At 34.1% G+C, this 13607-nt stretch overlaps 2 protein-coding genes across 2 annotated transcripts in view; one reads left to right on the plus strand and one right to left on the minus strand.

Annotated features, from left to right (window-relative positions):
- The window catches only part of LOC118746170, a gene marked incomplete in the record, with an annotated part of 421140 nt that overhangs the window by 342508 nt on the left and 65025 nt on the right, over positions 1 to 13607 (minus strand).
- On the plus strand, positions 9360 to 10407 carry LOC118746171 (probable insulin-like peptide 4). Its single transcript, XM_036479974.1, has 2 exons — positions 9360 to 9617; positions 9757 to 10407. Exons 1-2 carry the CDS (start codon positions 9428 to 9430, stop codon positions 10047 to 10049), a joined length of 483 nt encoding a protein of 160 aa, XP_036335867.1. The 5' UTR covers positions 9360 to 9427; the 3' UTR covers positions 10050 to 10407.

Consider the following 13607-nt stretch of genomic DNA (forward strand, 5'->3'; position numbering starts at 1 on the left):
ATATTTTCAATGTATACTCAGCTGAGATAGGGCATTTTTGATATAGGGTATTGCTAAATGAAATTCTTAAATAGGATATTCGTCGTGAAATATTCTAGCCAGAAATGCGATTGCTTTATAAAAAAGAGAACCATTTTCAAATATGACTGTTTATACTCTCTAGAAAATAATTTATGCAACCTCACATACGCGGTTTTGCTGATGATTTTGTTGATACGCGGTTTTGTACTTTAAACGACGATATCATATTATAAAAAATGACTGGACGAAATTTCGCCGTCGTATATTCATCGATGTGCTTTTTATGGGATTTTTAAGGCTTTTTAGAGGTTTGGTTCGTATCGGAGGTATGCAGAACAAGGTCATAGTGCAGCCTGTCTAAGCTTTATTTTATATGCCCTCATAGTTCTGCTGGTGCATAACTTGTCGTTCTAGTAATGACCTAGAAAGTTGTTACACTACTTGTTATTTTCCCTGCTGGGTATGCAAAATAAATACGTATGTATGTTGTTTACAACGGTCGTCCGCGCGTGTAGCTTATCACAATGTAAGCAAAGGCCTCAGTTCAATGCTCAATTTTGGTATTCATGTACCTACTTTAATTTTAATAAAAGTTACGAACGGGGGGGGGGGGGGAGATAACACAAACAGCAATAACGCAAAATTTGCTGTATTTCACTTTTAAATGGGAAATAATACCAAAATCTGAGTTTTTCTTTATTTCCAACAAAAGTTGGAAATAAAACAAATTTTACCTTATTTTCCATTGCTTATTTATACTATTTGTAACAAAAACAGTTTACTGACAGAAGAAAAAAGAGCTTTGTTTATTCCAAAAATACATATGAGGAAAGTAATATTCACAAAATATTTTTACTTATTGAAAGTCTAACAAAATGTAGGAAAAGAGTCGTCTTTAATAACTGCACAACAAATTGGACATATCGCTTTTTTATGAATTTTATCTGCATGCTTTTTAATATGTTGAAAACATTGCTGGAAAACCTTAAAATGTTTGCATGGAACCATGGCGCAATAAACAGGTGAAGTAATAAAACAGCTTTCTCGCTTTATTTTCTGTCATTCGGCTGTTTTATAGTCACATTTTATAGGCATGTTTTCAAATAACGCAGTGCCAAAATCTTTTTCTAGCTCTAATTACTTCACCTGGTATAATTCCGCCATAGCAAGCAACAAACAAAGGTTACCATTCCTGTTCGCAGCATATTACACAGAGAATATTGTTTTGAGTTTTATCTTCAGTTAAAATTTCTGCATTATCATAAGTGGTTTCACCATATCCGATGTAAAAAATATGTAAAATTTTACCTACTCTCAGACTTCTGAATTTGAACGTATACTCGGTTCAAGCAGGTGGGATGAATATCGCAATAAACAGGTGAAGTAATTAAACAGCTTCCTCGCTTTATTTTCAAACACTCGTCTGTCTTGTAGTCACATTTTATAGGGATGTTTTCAAATACGGCAGTGTCAAAATATTTCTTCTCACTCTAATATTACTTCACCTCGTATAATTCCACCATGGGTGGGGTGCATGCAATAACACCATATGCAATAATTCCCATTACTTGGACATTAAAAAGCAGTTTCAGAAATTACCCAGTGTCATTTTATTATTATTCTTTTTTCTAAACGGTTATAATGACAGCAGTGCATAATTGCGAAATAAGGGGTGGGGGACGGGGGACGCGAGCGCGACGTCGCGGGGTGACGTGGACCGTCGCGACACTGAGCACTTTCAAAATTGTATACTTACAAATCCGTCCATTTAACTTTTTCATGTACTACTTTTTTTCAAATGTAACTGGGTGACTACCTACATATGTGCACTATTTTGCTTTATTACGCAATTGTTAAGTTTAAAAGTTGGTCTTATTGCTCAACGAGAAATTAAATAAAGCAAATTTGTGTTATTTCACATTCAATTGGGATATAACACAAATTTGCGTTATTGCTGTTTGTGTTATTTCATCCCCCTCCCGCCATTACGAACGCCTGTAATAAATGTATTTTAATAAAATCTTTAATTTTAAATTTTCGTCGAAAGTGCGCAAGTGTTTATGGGCAGTAAAAAAATATTTGCATAAATTTTCAAATCAGTGCAAAATTAATGCAACAAATAGTTTTTTTTTTTTTTTTTTTTTTTTTTTTGTAATATAGAACTACTAGTGAGCCCGCACGGAATTACAACGCTCAAGACAGAATTTCAAAAACCTTCAAACTATTCCAAATATTAGTAAGGTATAAGCAATTCGAGTGTCACCTAAATCTGTGCAGCCGTTTCGCATAGTAGATTTTTAATATTATCAAATTTTAAATTACCCGAAAAAAATTTTCTAATATTTCATATAACTTTTGGATAAGTTAACTTAATTCGACATTTCAATCAGGTGGCAACCCACTTCGAAATATTTTCAAACTGCTATTTTCTGAGCCCCCTTTCTTTTGGCACCAATATGTTGGAATTTTATTTTCCTATTTAATTTCCTTAATCCAAATATATTTTGATTTTTTAAACAGGTGGCAACCCTCCAAAAATCTAATTAGGAAAGAAAGATTTTCTAAACCATTTTCATTGATACCCATAATGTAATATTTAATTTTTTTTTTAGATAATTTGAATATAATTTTTTAAAAGGTGCAACTTTTTTCTGCAGTCCAAGCCTTTTTATTTGACACCTCATTTAGGAAAGCCGAACGAACGGCGCGGTTATTATGGCATTGCTTATTAAATAATTTGAGTTCAATTGTTCTACAGGTGGCAACTCTGTTCGAAAAAATAAAACCAGTTTGCACATATGCAGGCCAAGCGCTTTAATTTGACACCCCATTTTTGAAAATCGGTGCAGATCCTTTATCCTGGACAAAAAATCCCTTCGCGTAATATATATACAGATATGTATATTGTTTTTGCTTAAACAGGAGCAATGTTTGCCTAAGTAAAATCCTCAGTTTATGGTGATAAAAAAATTATTCACCAGCTCATAAGTACTACTTACGTATGTTTCGTAAAGCGGCAATAAAACAAATTTACACTCCTTGCTGTAGGCGAGCGACCTCTTTGAATATATGTACATATGTATGTGCATTGGGTATAAAAATTCAATATCAACCAAACTAACGCTTTTTTTGTTTATTTTTAGAAATATTTTATCTCCCTAATTGTTCGTTTTCCAGCCAAAAATACACAAACACTTGGTTGTTGATTGTCCCCTGGAACTGTTTGATTGTAAGTACATATGTATGTTCTTCTTTGACCCGAACATCAAAACACCAGTAATACAATGCAATCATTTTAAAAACGAACCTTTTTACATACATGCATACATACACATGTACACACATATTTATTTGTGCTCTTATGTGCATGGGTTTTTAAACCGACTGTATGTAGTAGTAGGTATAAACATGTTTGTTTGTTGTTCTATGCTCTTAAAATAGTGGCGAAATTACATGTTTCCGCTCATTTTTCGATACTACATACTGTATTCGTATACATACATATATATTAGACTGCATCACTCCCCATACAACAAAAAACATCGGTACTGTTTTTCCACTGGAATTATAAAATCTATTATATTTTAAGACTTCCACCAAGATATCTCGCAAATATATTAAGATTTACGTTAGCTGGACCGATTTGAAAATACCTCCAAAATTTGACTCTTTTATTAATAAAAACAGTTCTTTTAAATATTAAAAAAAAAATATGATGACTAAACAGTTTAAGCTTAAAAAGCTTGATTAAAAATATTTTTAAAAAATTTCTACGGGATCATGATAACGAGATTTTCGATGCTGTTTTTGAACTTTTTTCAATGACTGGTTTAAGAAAAACTAGAATAACTCAGCCAAAACCTTACCAATTTAGACTTATGGGGTATCATTGGTAAGGTATTTTCTCACCCTTTTAATTTCTTTGCGAATAAGCTCATTCAAAGTATGAAAGAGGAAGCTAAGATAAACGAGTGTCATTCCATGTTGAATTAAGATGTGTTGGTATTTGATAAAGAAAATATTGGGATGTGAATGAGTTTTTTCGCAAAGAAATAAAAAAGGTGAGTAAATACCTTTCCACTGATACCTCATAAGTCTATATCGGTAAAGTTTTGGAGCAGTTATTCAAGTTTTTCTTACACAAATCTTTGAAAAAAGTTAAAAAACAGCATCAAAAATCTCATTATTATGATTCCATTGATGAAATTTTTTAATAGTTTTATGCAGATTTTTCAAGCTTAAACTGTTTTGTCATCTGAGGGAATTTGGTTCAAAAAATTCTTTAAGAAACTATTTTTATTAATAAAAAACTCCATTTTTAAAGGTATTTTCAAATCGGTCCAGCTCACTTCAATCTTAATATTTTTCCGAAATATTTCGGTAGAAGTCTTGAAATGTACTAGGTCTTTTAATCCCGGCGGAAAAACTGCAACTTTTTTTGGTGATGCAGTCTAATATATTTGCATGTATGAATGCAGGCATACGTGCCCTGCAGGGAAACCTACTAGTTGTGAACTAGAATGCTACCAGTTTGCATTTCAGCACAACTGGTCCAAGTTCTCTCCTTTCTCAATGTTAGCGACTGGTGGTTTTAACATGGCGATGTCCTACGAGATGTCAATTGTCAGGCTATGCATCAGCATCTACTAATAGAAATAGTAGTAGCATCATTCCAGTTGATGGGATAGTCGGCCAATTCACCCCCCTTGAAAGGAATAAGAATGCCATTTCCTCGCGGCGCTCCAACAGTCGCCATTGCCGACATGCAATGCATTAGCTTGTCACTCCAGAGGTCCCAGGCTCGAGTTCTTGTGAAGGGAATATTGACGTAGAATACATCTTACGTTTCGATATGGAGGCTATGCTCAAATGTTGTAATTGTAATTTTTAGAGCTTCACGAAAGCGCCTATTGCACGAGAACTAGTGAAGCGATTTCAAAGAAGGGTGTGCCGTTTCAAAGACAAAAATTCCAAACCTATCGACAGATACATTTATGTAAGTAACCAATCTGATGTCTGTCGTAGAAACAACGGTAAATATTGGTTTAGTTCAGGGTAAATTTTGAGCTTTTAAAGTGCTCTTGCAACTTATGGTTGGCAGATATAACTTTCATTTTCGGGATATAGGTTCTTTGGAGCAGTATAAATATTATCGTGTACAGACTTTAACTTTAACTAAATGCAAGAATTTTTTTAAAAAATTTGCAAATTTTTTTAAATACCAAAATTCTCGAAAACCGTTCGAACGATTTTAGTTTTGTTTTATTTAGTCAAAAATGCAGGTGCTTTCCTTTCTTTTGGTATATGGAAAGTATTGGTTCGTATCTTCTAAGTATGTTTATTTTATTCAAATATATGGGCATAAATGCTTTTCCATACAAAATCACTTCGTCATCAATTTGCAAACACGTGCATGTGTAAAAACAGTTAGGTGATGACAGAGACAAATGGATACCAAAAACAGATTGTCGGGTGAGGGGAAATATGTATCTTGCAACTTCATTCTCCACACAACTCTCCAAGAATCGCTCTCATTTACAGGATTTTGGAGTACTGAATAATTTTTCCTGTAACTGCCTGCAAGTTCGTGTAAAAACCTGTACGTTCATTGAGTACTTGATCAGAGCTGATACAAGATTGCACGAAGAGAAGACGAGAGTAAGAGAAAATGCCGAACAAATGAATTTAGGTTCCCATCATGCTATATGTACTCATGACTGCAACGTAAACCTAGTGGCAAATGAATCAGAACCACAGATTAAATTTAGGAATATATACGAAAAGAAATTCTCAAACTAAAGCTCAAAAACAGTAATTGATGCGGTGTTTTCAAGATATTTTAACGCCCTTAAGTCACAAGTGTATACAAGTACCATATTTTCTCAATCATACCGGTAATTGCATGTATTAAAAGAATTAAAAATGAAAATGAATAAAAAGGTTTAAATCAGCGAAATGAATAAAATTAAGTGAAATTTATGTTTGATTTCTAATCTAACCTACATGCGTATCTATGTAACTGAATCGCCTAATAATAGGTTTACATATAAATAGATTATCCTCATTTTCGATCTTAACTCCCTAATCTGTAATTAGAAAAAGAGATTAGTTATACAAAGTTATAATAATAAAATAATCTCAGATTATACCGATAACTTTTTGGGTGTACAACCTAATTTTATCGATTATATTTGCGAAGAAAGGGGAGAATGTCAAATGTAAAAGTAAACCAAAATTGACGCTAGCAAGAAAAAGAGGTTTGTAAAGGTATTTATAATAAAATATTAAGTTAAAAAATTTTAAATTGCTTAATATGTGTAGCAGAAAAACGTGACCACGGTGGCACAGAGAAGACACTTAACTTTTGCTCGAGTTGTGATTGAGATTATATTTATATGTACACGTACTTTTACGCTTTGCCGTCCGCATATGTTTACACATCAAATTTCATGAGTACCTAGTACTAACTTCTTTAATGTACATACATATGTTACCGCATAACTTTGGACACCGTCAACTGCTTTCGATAATTCTGTTTTTATTGGAAAGGTGTTGCCTCAAGGGTGAACCCGTACTAATTTGGCTTACATCCGATCATTTGGCCATGAAAAGATTAACGGTACTAATAAATTTTTATATGGGAATTGAAAAAAAAACAAGGAGAAGTTTATCAATTCACCTGAATATTGTTTTTTTATGTATGTTACCGCTTTCCTTTTTTCATTTAATTTTTATGGCATAAGTATTCAGTAGTCTTCACGCGATGCCGCAGCCGACATTTGACTTAGAAAATTCGAAAGCAGATGTCGCTGGCCGCATAAATTGTTCCGATTTGTCGAACTGGTAGGCCATCGGCTTAGCTCATACTAGCTAATGAACTGGTATTTGTACTGACTGGTTTGGTTTTTCACTGCAGGGTTCCTACATACATAGTATACTCATATACATATACATACATACGTTTTAGTAAACAAAACGTCTAGTCACACACGGTCACAGCTGTGGGATTTATTAACCAAATATTTTGAGCGCTACTTGCAGCATGACTCAAGCAGCTGATATTGAGCGCTCACCTGACTTTTGTATGCATAGTACATACTTCTACATAGGCACAGGTGCATATTATGAGAGATGGTTTCCTTAGAAACACATGAGCACAATATATTTTAGTGGAAATAAAGGAGGATCAACATGTAAATAAATTAGCTATAACGAAACAATACAGGACATCAGAAGTAGATCCAGCATGATAAATTTTGTTATTATTACCTCTCGAAACAATCCTAAACCTCTCTTTGTCGGTTTGACAGCATCCAACTTTTCGCTGACATCATAAAAGTATTTTTCGCACCAGTGATGAAAATGAAATTAAAAATTAATCATATTGTACCTATTTGCTGAAAAATTTTACCTACAAATAGATCAACGTACCTAAAAATTAATAATGTATAGTTATGTGCATACATTTCTTATAGTTGGTAGACTATCTCTTCCTACGGTATAATATCTACTTTTGGAATAAATAAAAACAACATTTTCTATTAAAAATGGCCTTGAACGGAACTTCTGCGAGCAGTTGAAGCCAAACCAATATTTTTACCAATTTTTATGCCCCTTAACACAGGAGGGGGCCTATTGGAATGCCTACACTAGAAAAAGCATTGAAATGCCTTTGAAAATAACAGCAAATTTTTCCATCAGTAATGTGGATACGTTCCAAATGTACCTAAAATAATGTGCTTGTTCCGAATATACGTTCAAGTTTAGAAGGCTGAAGAGTGAGTAGAATTATATCTAGTTTTACATCACTATTCCGCACCATATGTTCACTTCTTCCTCATATTCTTCAAAATTATTTTTTACTTGCTCACTTTCATGACGTCACACCCTGTTGCTCTCAGTTCGATTGGTGCAATCTTGGATTCCATTATTCTTGGTCTTAACTTATATTACATAAATTACTCTTTTAAGTCCTTCTCGTGGCTTAGTAATTTATTCGAGATATTAGAGTTTTAAGAGTATTTAAAAAATGTTTGCTTGCAAGTCCACTTTTTTTTAAATATGCTGCAGTGGTCTGGTAACCTAAACGACATTTTCAGAGGATGGTTTCGTGAGAGAACGTCTTCTCCGACCTAATCGTCCAGTTAGAGCTATCTGTATACACTGTTAGTACTATCGGGTATAGTATTAATATCTTTTCTCCACTCCTCCGCGCTTTCCAGAACCGATATCGAAGCACAACGGTTTGTACTGTTCGGAAGGAAGCAAAATTTATGTGATATACAAGAGTGACCTGGGCTTCAGGTTACCTCTCTTACGTATAACTGTATACATTTTTATTGTTCAAAATGCGTATTGAATAAAATTATATTTTATCACTCTGTATATTATACCAAAACACGCATAAACAAAAACATACATATGTACATACATATATGCTTAAATAGTAATAATAGCGATTAATAGTTGTTCTCTGCCTCTATCTAAGCGTTTTTTTATATTCTACAGAAAAAATATTGTAGATCAGTAATAAATTAATGGCAAGTGCAAAAAACTCAAGTTTCGAGTGCTCTAAGTTGCATTGCATGTGTTGGAATAAGCAATTCACACAAACAATCATTGTCAACAAGCGAGCAGGTACAATTTTCAATAAAGTCAACAGTCAACAGTCAACAAAACAGAATTTCTCTATACGAAACGCCGTTCCAAATACATAAAAGTACTATGTATGTATATGCATCAGGGTGGTCCAAAACAAGTAAAGTCGGAATTTTAATGCTCTCATCCCCTAGGATTGTTATATACCGAATAAAAGTGTACACCATTTTTTTATTTTGAAAACCAAAAATATTTAGAGGTCGCTCAAAGCGCTCAAAGTTTTCCATGTATTTTATATGGGAAAAAACACATTTTCGTAGAATTGGTATAGAAATCTTAAAAATCAGTATTTTTCGACCGGAAACACTTTTCTCTTCAGGAGATCTCCAGTTATAATACCTAATTATTATTTTTTTTAATTTTATTTTTTTACTAGCATTTTAGGACCACCCTAATGTGCATACACATCCGTATATTAAAAATACATAAACACCCTAACAAACATGCGTATTTTACGCATGCATACATATACACATTTATTCGTACAACTCTTCTACCTAACGTAGATACAGAACATTATTCCAAACAGCTGTTCGTCCCAAATACATATGTATGTAGCCAGCCATACACGCATCCGCGCACACTCATACACACGCACTAGTATGAACTATATAAAACTATATGCTATGAGCTAAGTAATTTACAAGGTTTTTACATTTCTCAGTTTAGAATAATCGCTGGCACTGTAAAGTTCGCTACTTAGACAGTACGAGCGAGATGTGAAAAAAATTTGATAAGGTTGCTTAAAATGGCACCAGCTTACTCCAAATTGAGGGAACCATGGAGGCAGAGGTATTGGCCAATTCTGTTGGTATTATCGATCCTGTTCATGGCAGAAGTCTGTGAAGCACAGAAAAGAGGGCGAGTACTATGCGGTGAAGCACTCGATGATATGCTGATGTCGATTTGCAAAAATGGTTTCAACAAAAAGAATTTGAGTAAGTAATATGCGAAAAGAAAGCAATACATACATACAGAAATATGTAGCAGTAGTGATTATTTTGGAAACAAAAAAAAAACAACCGTGAAACAAATACCTATCCTAATGCTTGTACATATGTATTGTGTAAACAATAGGTGGAGCATTGCAGCGTGTACGCAGTCGCAGGCAAGCGGATATATTTCTGTCACCACACATATTCAAAGAACAGTTCGATCAGCTTGACACATTAGTGCCTACGAAGCATAAACGAAAGCCAAGTTTGAAACAGATGTTAAAAACGGAGGCGCGTTGGCGAAGGAAACATCAAATCACTGGTAAACGCTTGAGACGTCAATCGCAACCCCGTGTCTATGGTGTAGCGGACGAGTGTTGTAGCCATGGTTGTGCCTACTCAGAGATCGCCAGATATTGTAGGAATCTTTCGTGATCATCACATTTATTAGTTAAGAAAGTCGACATGAAAACCTGCTTGAACAAAGACCTAATCGCAACAAAAAAATATTTTTCATTTTATTTAATTAAAAATCATAAATTAGTAAAAAGAAGTGATAAACTTTGATATGATTAACATTTAATTTTTATATTTTACATTTAAGAAAGTGATAGTAATATATTAGCACTTCACATTCCAAAACGGCTATTACCTGCCAAGTTAGTGGTGCAAAGGTATATTTAAGAGTGTAACAGTACCTTAAAATAACGAATATGCCAATGTGGATAAGGCTTCTATTATTTTTAGTATCCTAAGTCTACTATTTTTAGGAAGTGTTTGTAAATAACTTTTCAAGCAATGACTTAAAATTAAATAATCACAAACTACAAATAATTAAAAATAAATGATATTTTTGTCAATTTCCAGCTGGCATGAAAGATACATATTTAATCTGAATACATATCGGAATAGTCAATACCGGCGGTGCACACGAAAAAGACTCGAGTTCAAAAGCTGCTTGCGAAAACAGACGCGTAAATCTTCAGCGAAGAAAGACGCGTCTACATATACATATGTGTACAAATATAATTAGTCTGTTCCAATAGCAGTCCGGTTTACAGGATTTAGTCAGAACTTACAGGAAGTCGTTCCTATTGACATAAAACCTGTAAGTGGGAACACATTTGAGAGAGTAACTGAGCAACTGTTCCTAGTCAGAAGTTACAGGATTTAGTCCGGAGTATTTTTTCCTGTAAGTTCATGAAAAGTGTCAAACGATCAGCTGATTTACATGTGCAAACAAAAACAGAAAGCGGTGAAAGCAAAGAACCTTATATTTGTTAAAAAATGGAAGTAAACAACGAAATATTTGAATATGTATAGATTTTAATAATTATTTAGTGATATTTCAGCCAAATCAGTGTAGTACCAATGACGTGTAAACAAACCGTCTCACGTTTTTACAGGAAATAGTGCTTTTTGCGTTCCTATGCACTTCTGCATCTGTTCTCCTTTTACTCTCATTTGAGAGCGTAAAATTGTAGTTTGACAGTTCCACAGGTTTTAGTCCGAAGTTCAAAGGAACAGACTAAATACTTCTCCCATGTGAGAAAGGACGCATAAAAAATAAGACGAAGAAAGACGCGTAAACCTATTTGACGGCAAAGAAAGACACATCACGAAAATTTGTTTGAATATTCGCTTCCAACGCTCTGACCGCGCAAGGCGAATTTATATAAGGTGGTGTTGTTTCATCAGCTGTGAGTAGCGTTTGATTGTCAAAATTCTGTATTTCTCTAGTGAATGAGTGAAAAGGTGAAAATGTTTGTATTTTCTGTCGCCCTTTCGTTCGGGGAAGAATAGCTGAAATTTGACAATTGCCCGCTAAAAGCAAAAACAAAATACAAGTAATTGTTCTATTTGTTGAATCGATACCACCTTATATGTATTCGCCTTGTGACCGCGCCTACTTTTATCGAGTGTCTTTTTTCGCGGACAACTATGTTTACGTGTTTTCTTCTTATTATACCTTTCATGAGCATGAAATGGTATTATAACTTTGATCTGATGTTTGTAAGTACTAGAATAAGAAGAGATAGATCCACTAAAATGTATACTTATTTAATCAGAACGTCGAGCTGAGTCATTTTAGCGATGTTGCTTTGACCAGGGCTTGAACAAAGGTGCTGATTAGTGAAAGCGCGCACTGCTTACCACTACACCACAGCGGCCGACAGAATACTTACATTGAACATTACCAAGATCGTGTCACTATTACATATAGCTCCCATACAACTGATTGTTCAAATATAAGTTTGTCCTTCTTTGCACGAAAAATTTGTGCGCTTAACCCAAAAAAGCACGTCAGCGAATTTTCTTTACTACTTTAATGAGGAAGGTATCCGAATCCCTATGAAACCAAATAATGGAGGAGCACTTACCAGGTAGAAATTACTGCAAGCGAAATTCTTTCTGAATGGTATCTAATTATCTATGTATATAACTACATAAAATGATAGCCGTTTTCGTTGTCCTGCGAGATGAGCAAAATAAATAAAAGCTTGTAAAATTAGCGTAAGTGTAGAGCCAGAGCAGGTAAACGTAATACTTTCTTTGATCATTGCTAATAGTTAAAATTTTTTAAGTTGCATGTTGAATGCATCTATCGGAGCTGTTTCCTTATAAATGTTAAAAATAATGCTGCTGATGCGCATTTTGGGGTAGCACAGAGACAGCAAAGCAAATATACTGTACATGCACATTAAATTGTGTTATCGCTTTACATACCGATTACACAAAACAGTGAAAATCACTTAGATTGGTGCTTTATAATGTACTAGCCGGCCACGGATGCGCGAGGCTTCGAAATCATATGTCATCATGTACTTCGTTTATTACATATATAAAAAATCATGTCTAAATCCGTTCAGTAGCGTGGTTAAAATATCTCGCCTTTCCTTTATATTATGTATAGAAGACAGTAATTTTAACACGGTGGCAACCCTACTCAAAAAGTTAAAAGCTTTTGTACATGCGAAGGCTATGCACTTTCATTTGGTATCTCATTTTTTTATCCAACGAACGTTGAGGATCTTATAGTTTTTAAAAAGGTGGCAACCCTACAAAATAATACATTATTACACATCCAGAGGCTAAGTCTTTTCATGTGACAGTGACGGTGCAGAACTGACGCCTACGCTTGTTAGTCATTTTCTTAACAGGTGGCAACCCTATTAAAATTCTAAATTAAAAAGGTCACTCTCCTATCGATACAGAATATATTAGAAAAAAACTCATCAAACTTCGCCGAAGACAGCATTGCTCTTACTTGTTTTTTATACATCCTTTCTCGCATGAGGAAAGGGTTATTTTCTTCTTTGGTTGACATTTGATCAGATTTCATTTAAGTGATGGTTTAATACATATTTCTATTAACTTCTTCTTCATCAATTGCGATTTTATGCCCGCAAGTCCGTTTCAAAATATTGAGATCCACAATTAACTTATAACACTATGCATAATTAAGTTGAGCACATCAGAACAGAAGGTTCTCAACTTTGATTTTTTGATTTTATAAAGCTGAAAACAATTCAATCGAAATTTATTTTCTGATAAATATTTTGAAAAAATCTTCAAATATTTTAGTCGCTTTTCATTGAAGTTAAGTTTTGTGGTGTCCTTACAGCCGATTCTATGCGAAAAGTTCCGCTCCGCCTCATTCAGTATGAACACCTTTTAGATTCGCTTTAGTTCGCCTTGCTTCGCACGGAGCTGCTCGGCATTCTATGGGCTGGTTTCTCCAACTCAACTTAGTTTAGCCATTTTTTGGACATAAGTCAAAAGTTAGCCTACTTTTTATTCTGCTTATTATTGACTAAGTACAAAAAATTGGCTAAGCTAAGTTAAGTTGAGTTGGAAAAACCAGCCCTATCTATTCGTTCCGGTTTTAGTTCAGGACTTAATAAGCTAACCCATCCGCCGCCAGTCTTTTCAGCCAATCTATTGTACCCTCGTCAAAAATATTTTGGAAAAATGTATGTAGGTACAGCTTTC

Source organism: Rhagoletis pomonella, unplaced genomic scaffold (assembly GCF_013731165.1).
Source record: "Rhagoletis pomonella isolate Grant_MI unplaced genomic scaffold, Rhpom_1.0 Rhpom_scaffold_00010, whole genome shotgun sequence".
Classification (NCBI taxonomy): Eukaryota; Metazoa; Arthropoda; class Insecta; order Diptera; family Tephritidae; genus Rhagoletis; species Rhagoletis pomonella.

Coding starts and splice junctions, on each gene's coding strand:
- LOC118746171 (XM_036479974.1), top strand. CDS start 9,428: ATGGCACCAGCTTACTCCAAATTGAGGGAACCATGGAGGCAGAGGTAT. Junction 9,618..9,756: donor TTTCAACAAAAAGAATTTGA/GTAAGTAATATG, acceptor TGTAAACAATAG/GTGGAGCATTGCAGCGTGTA.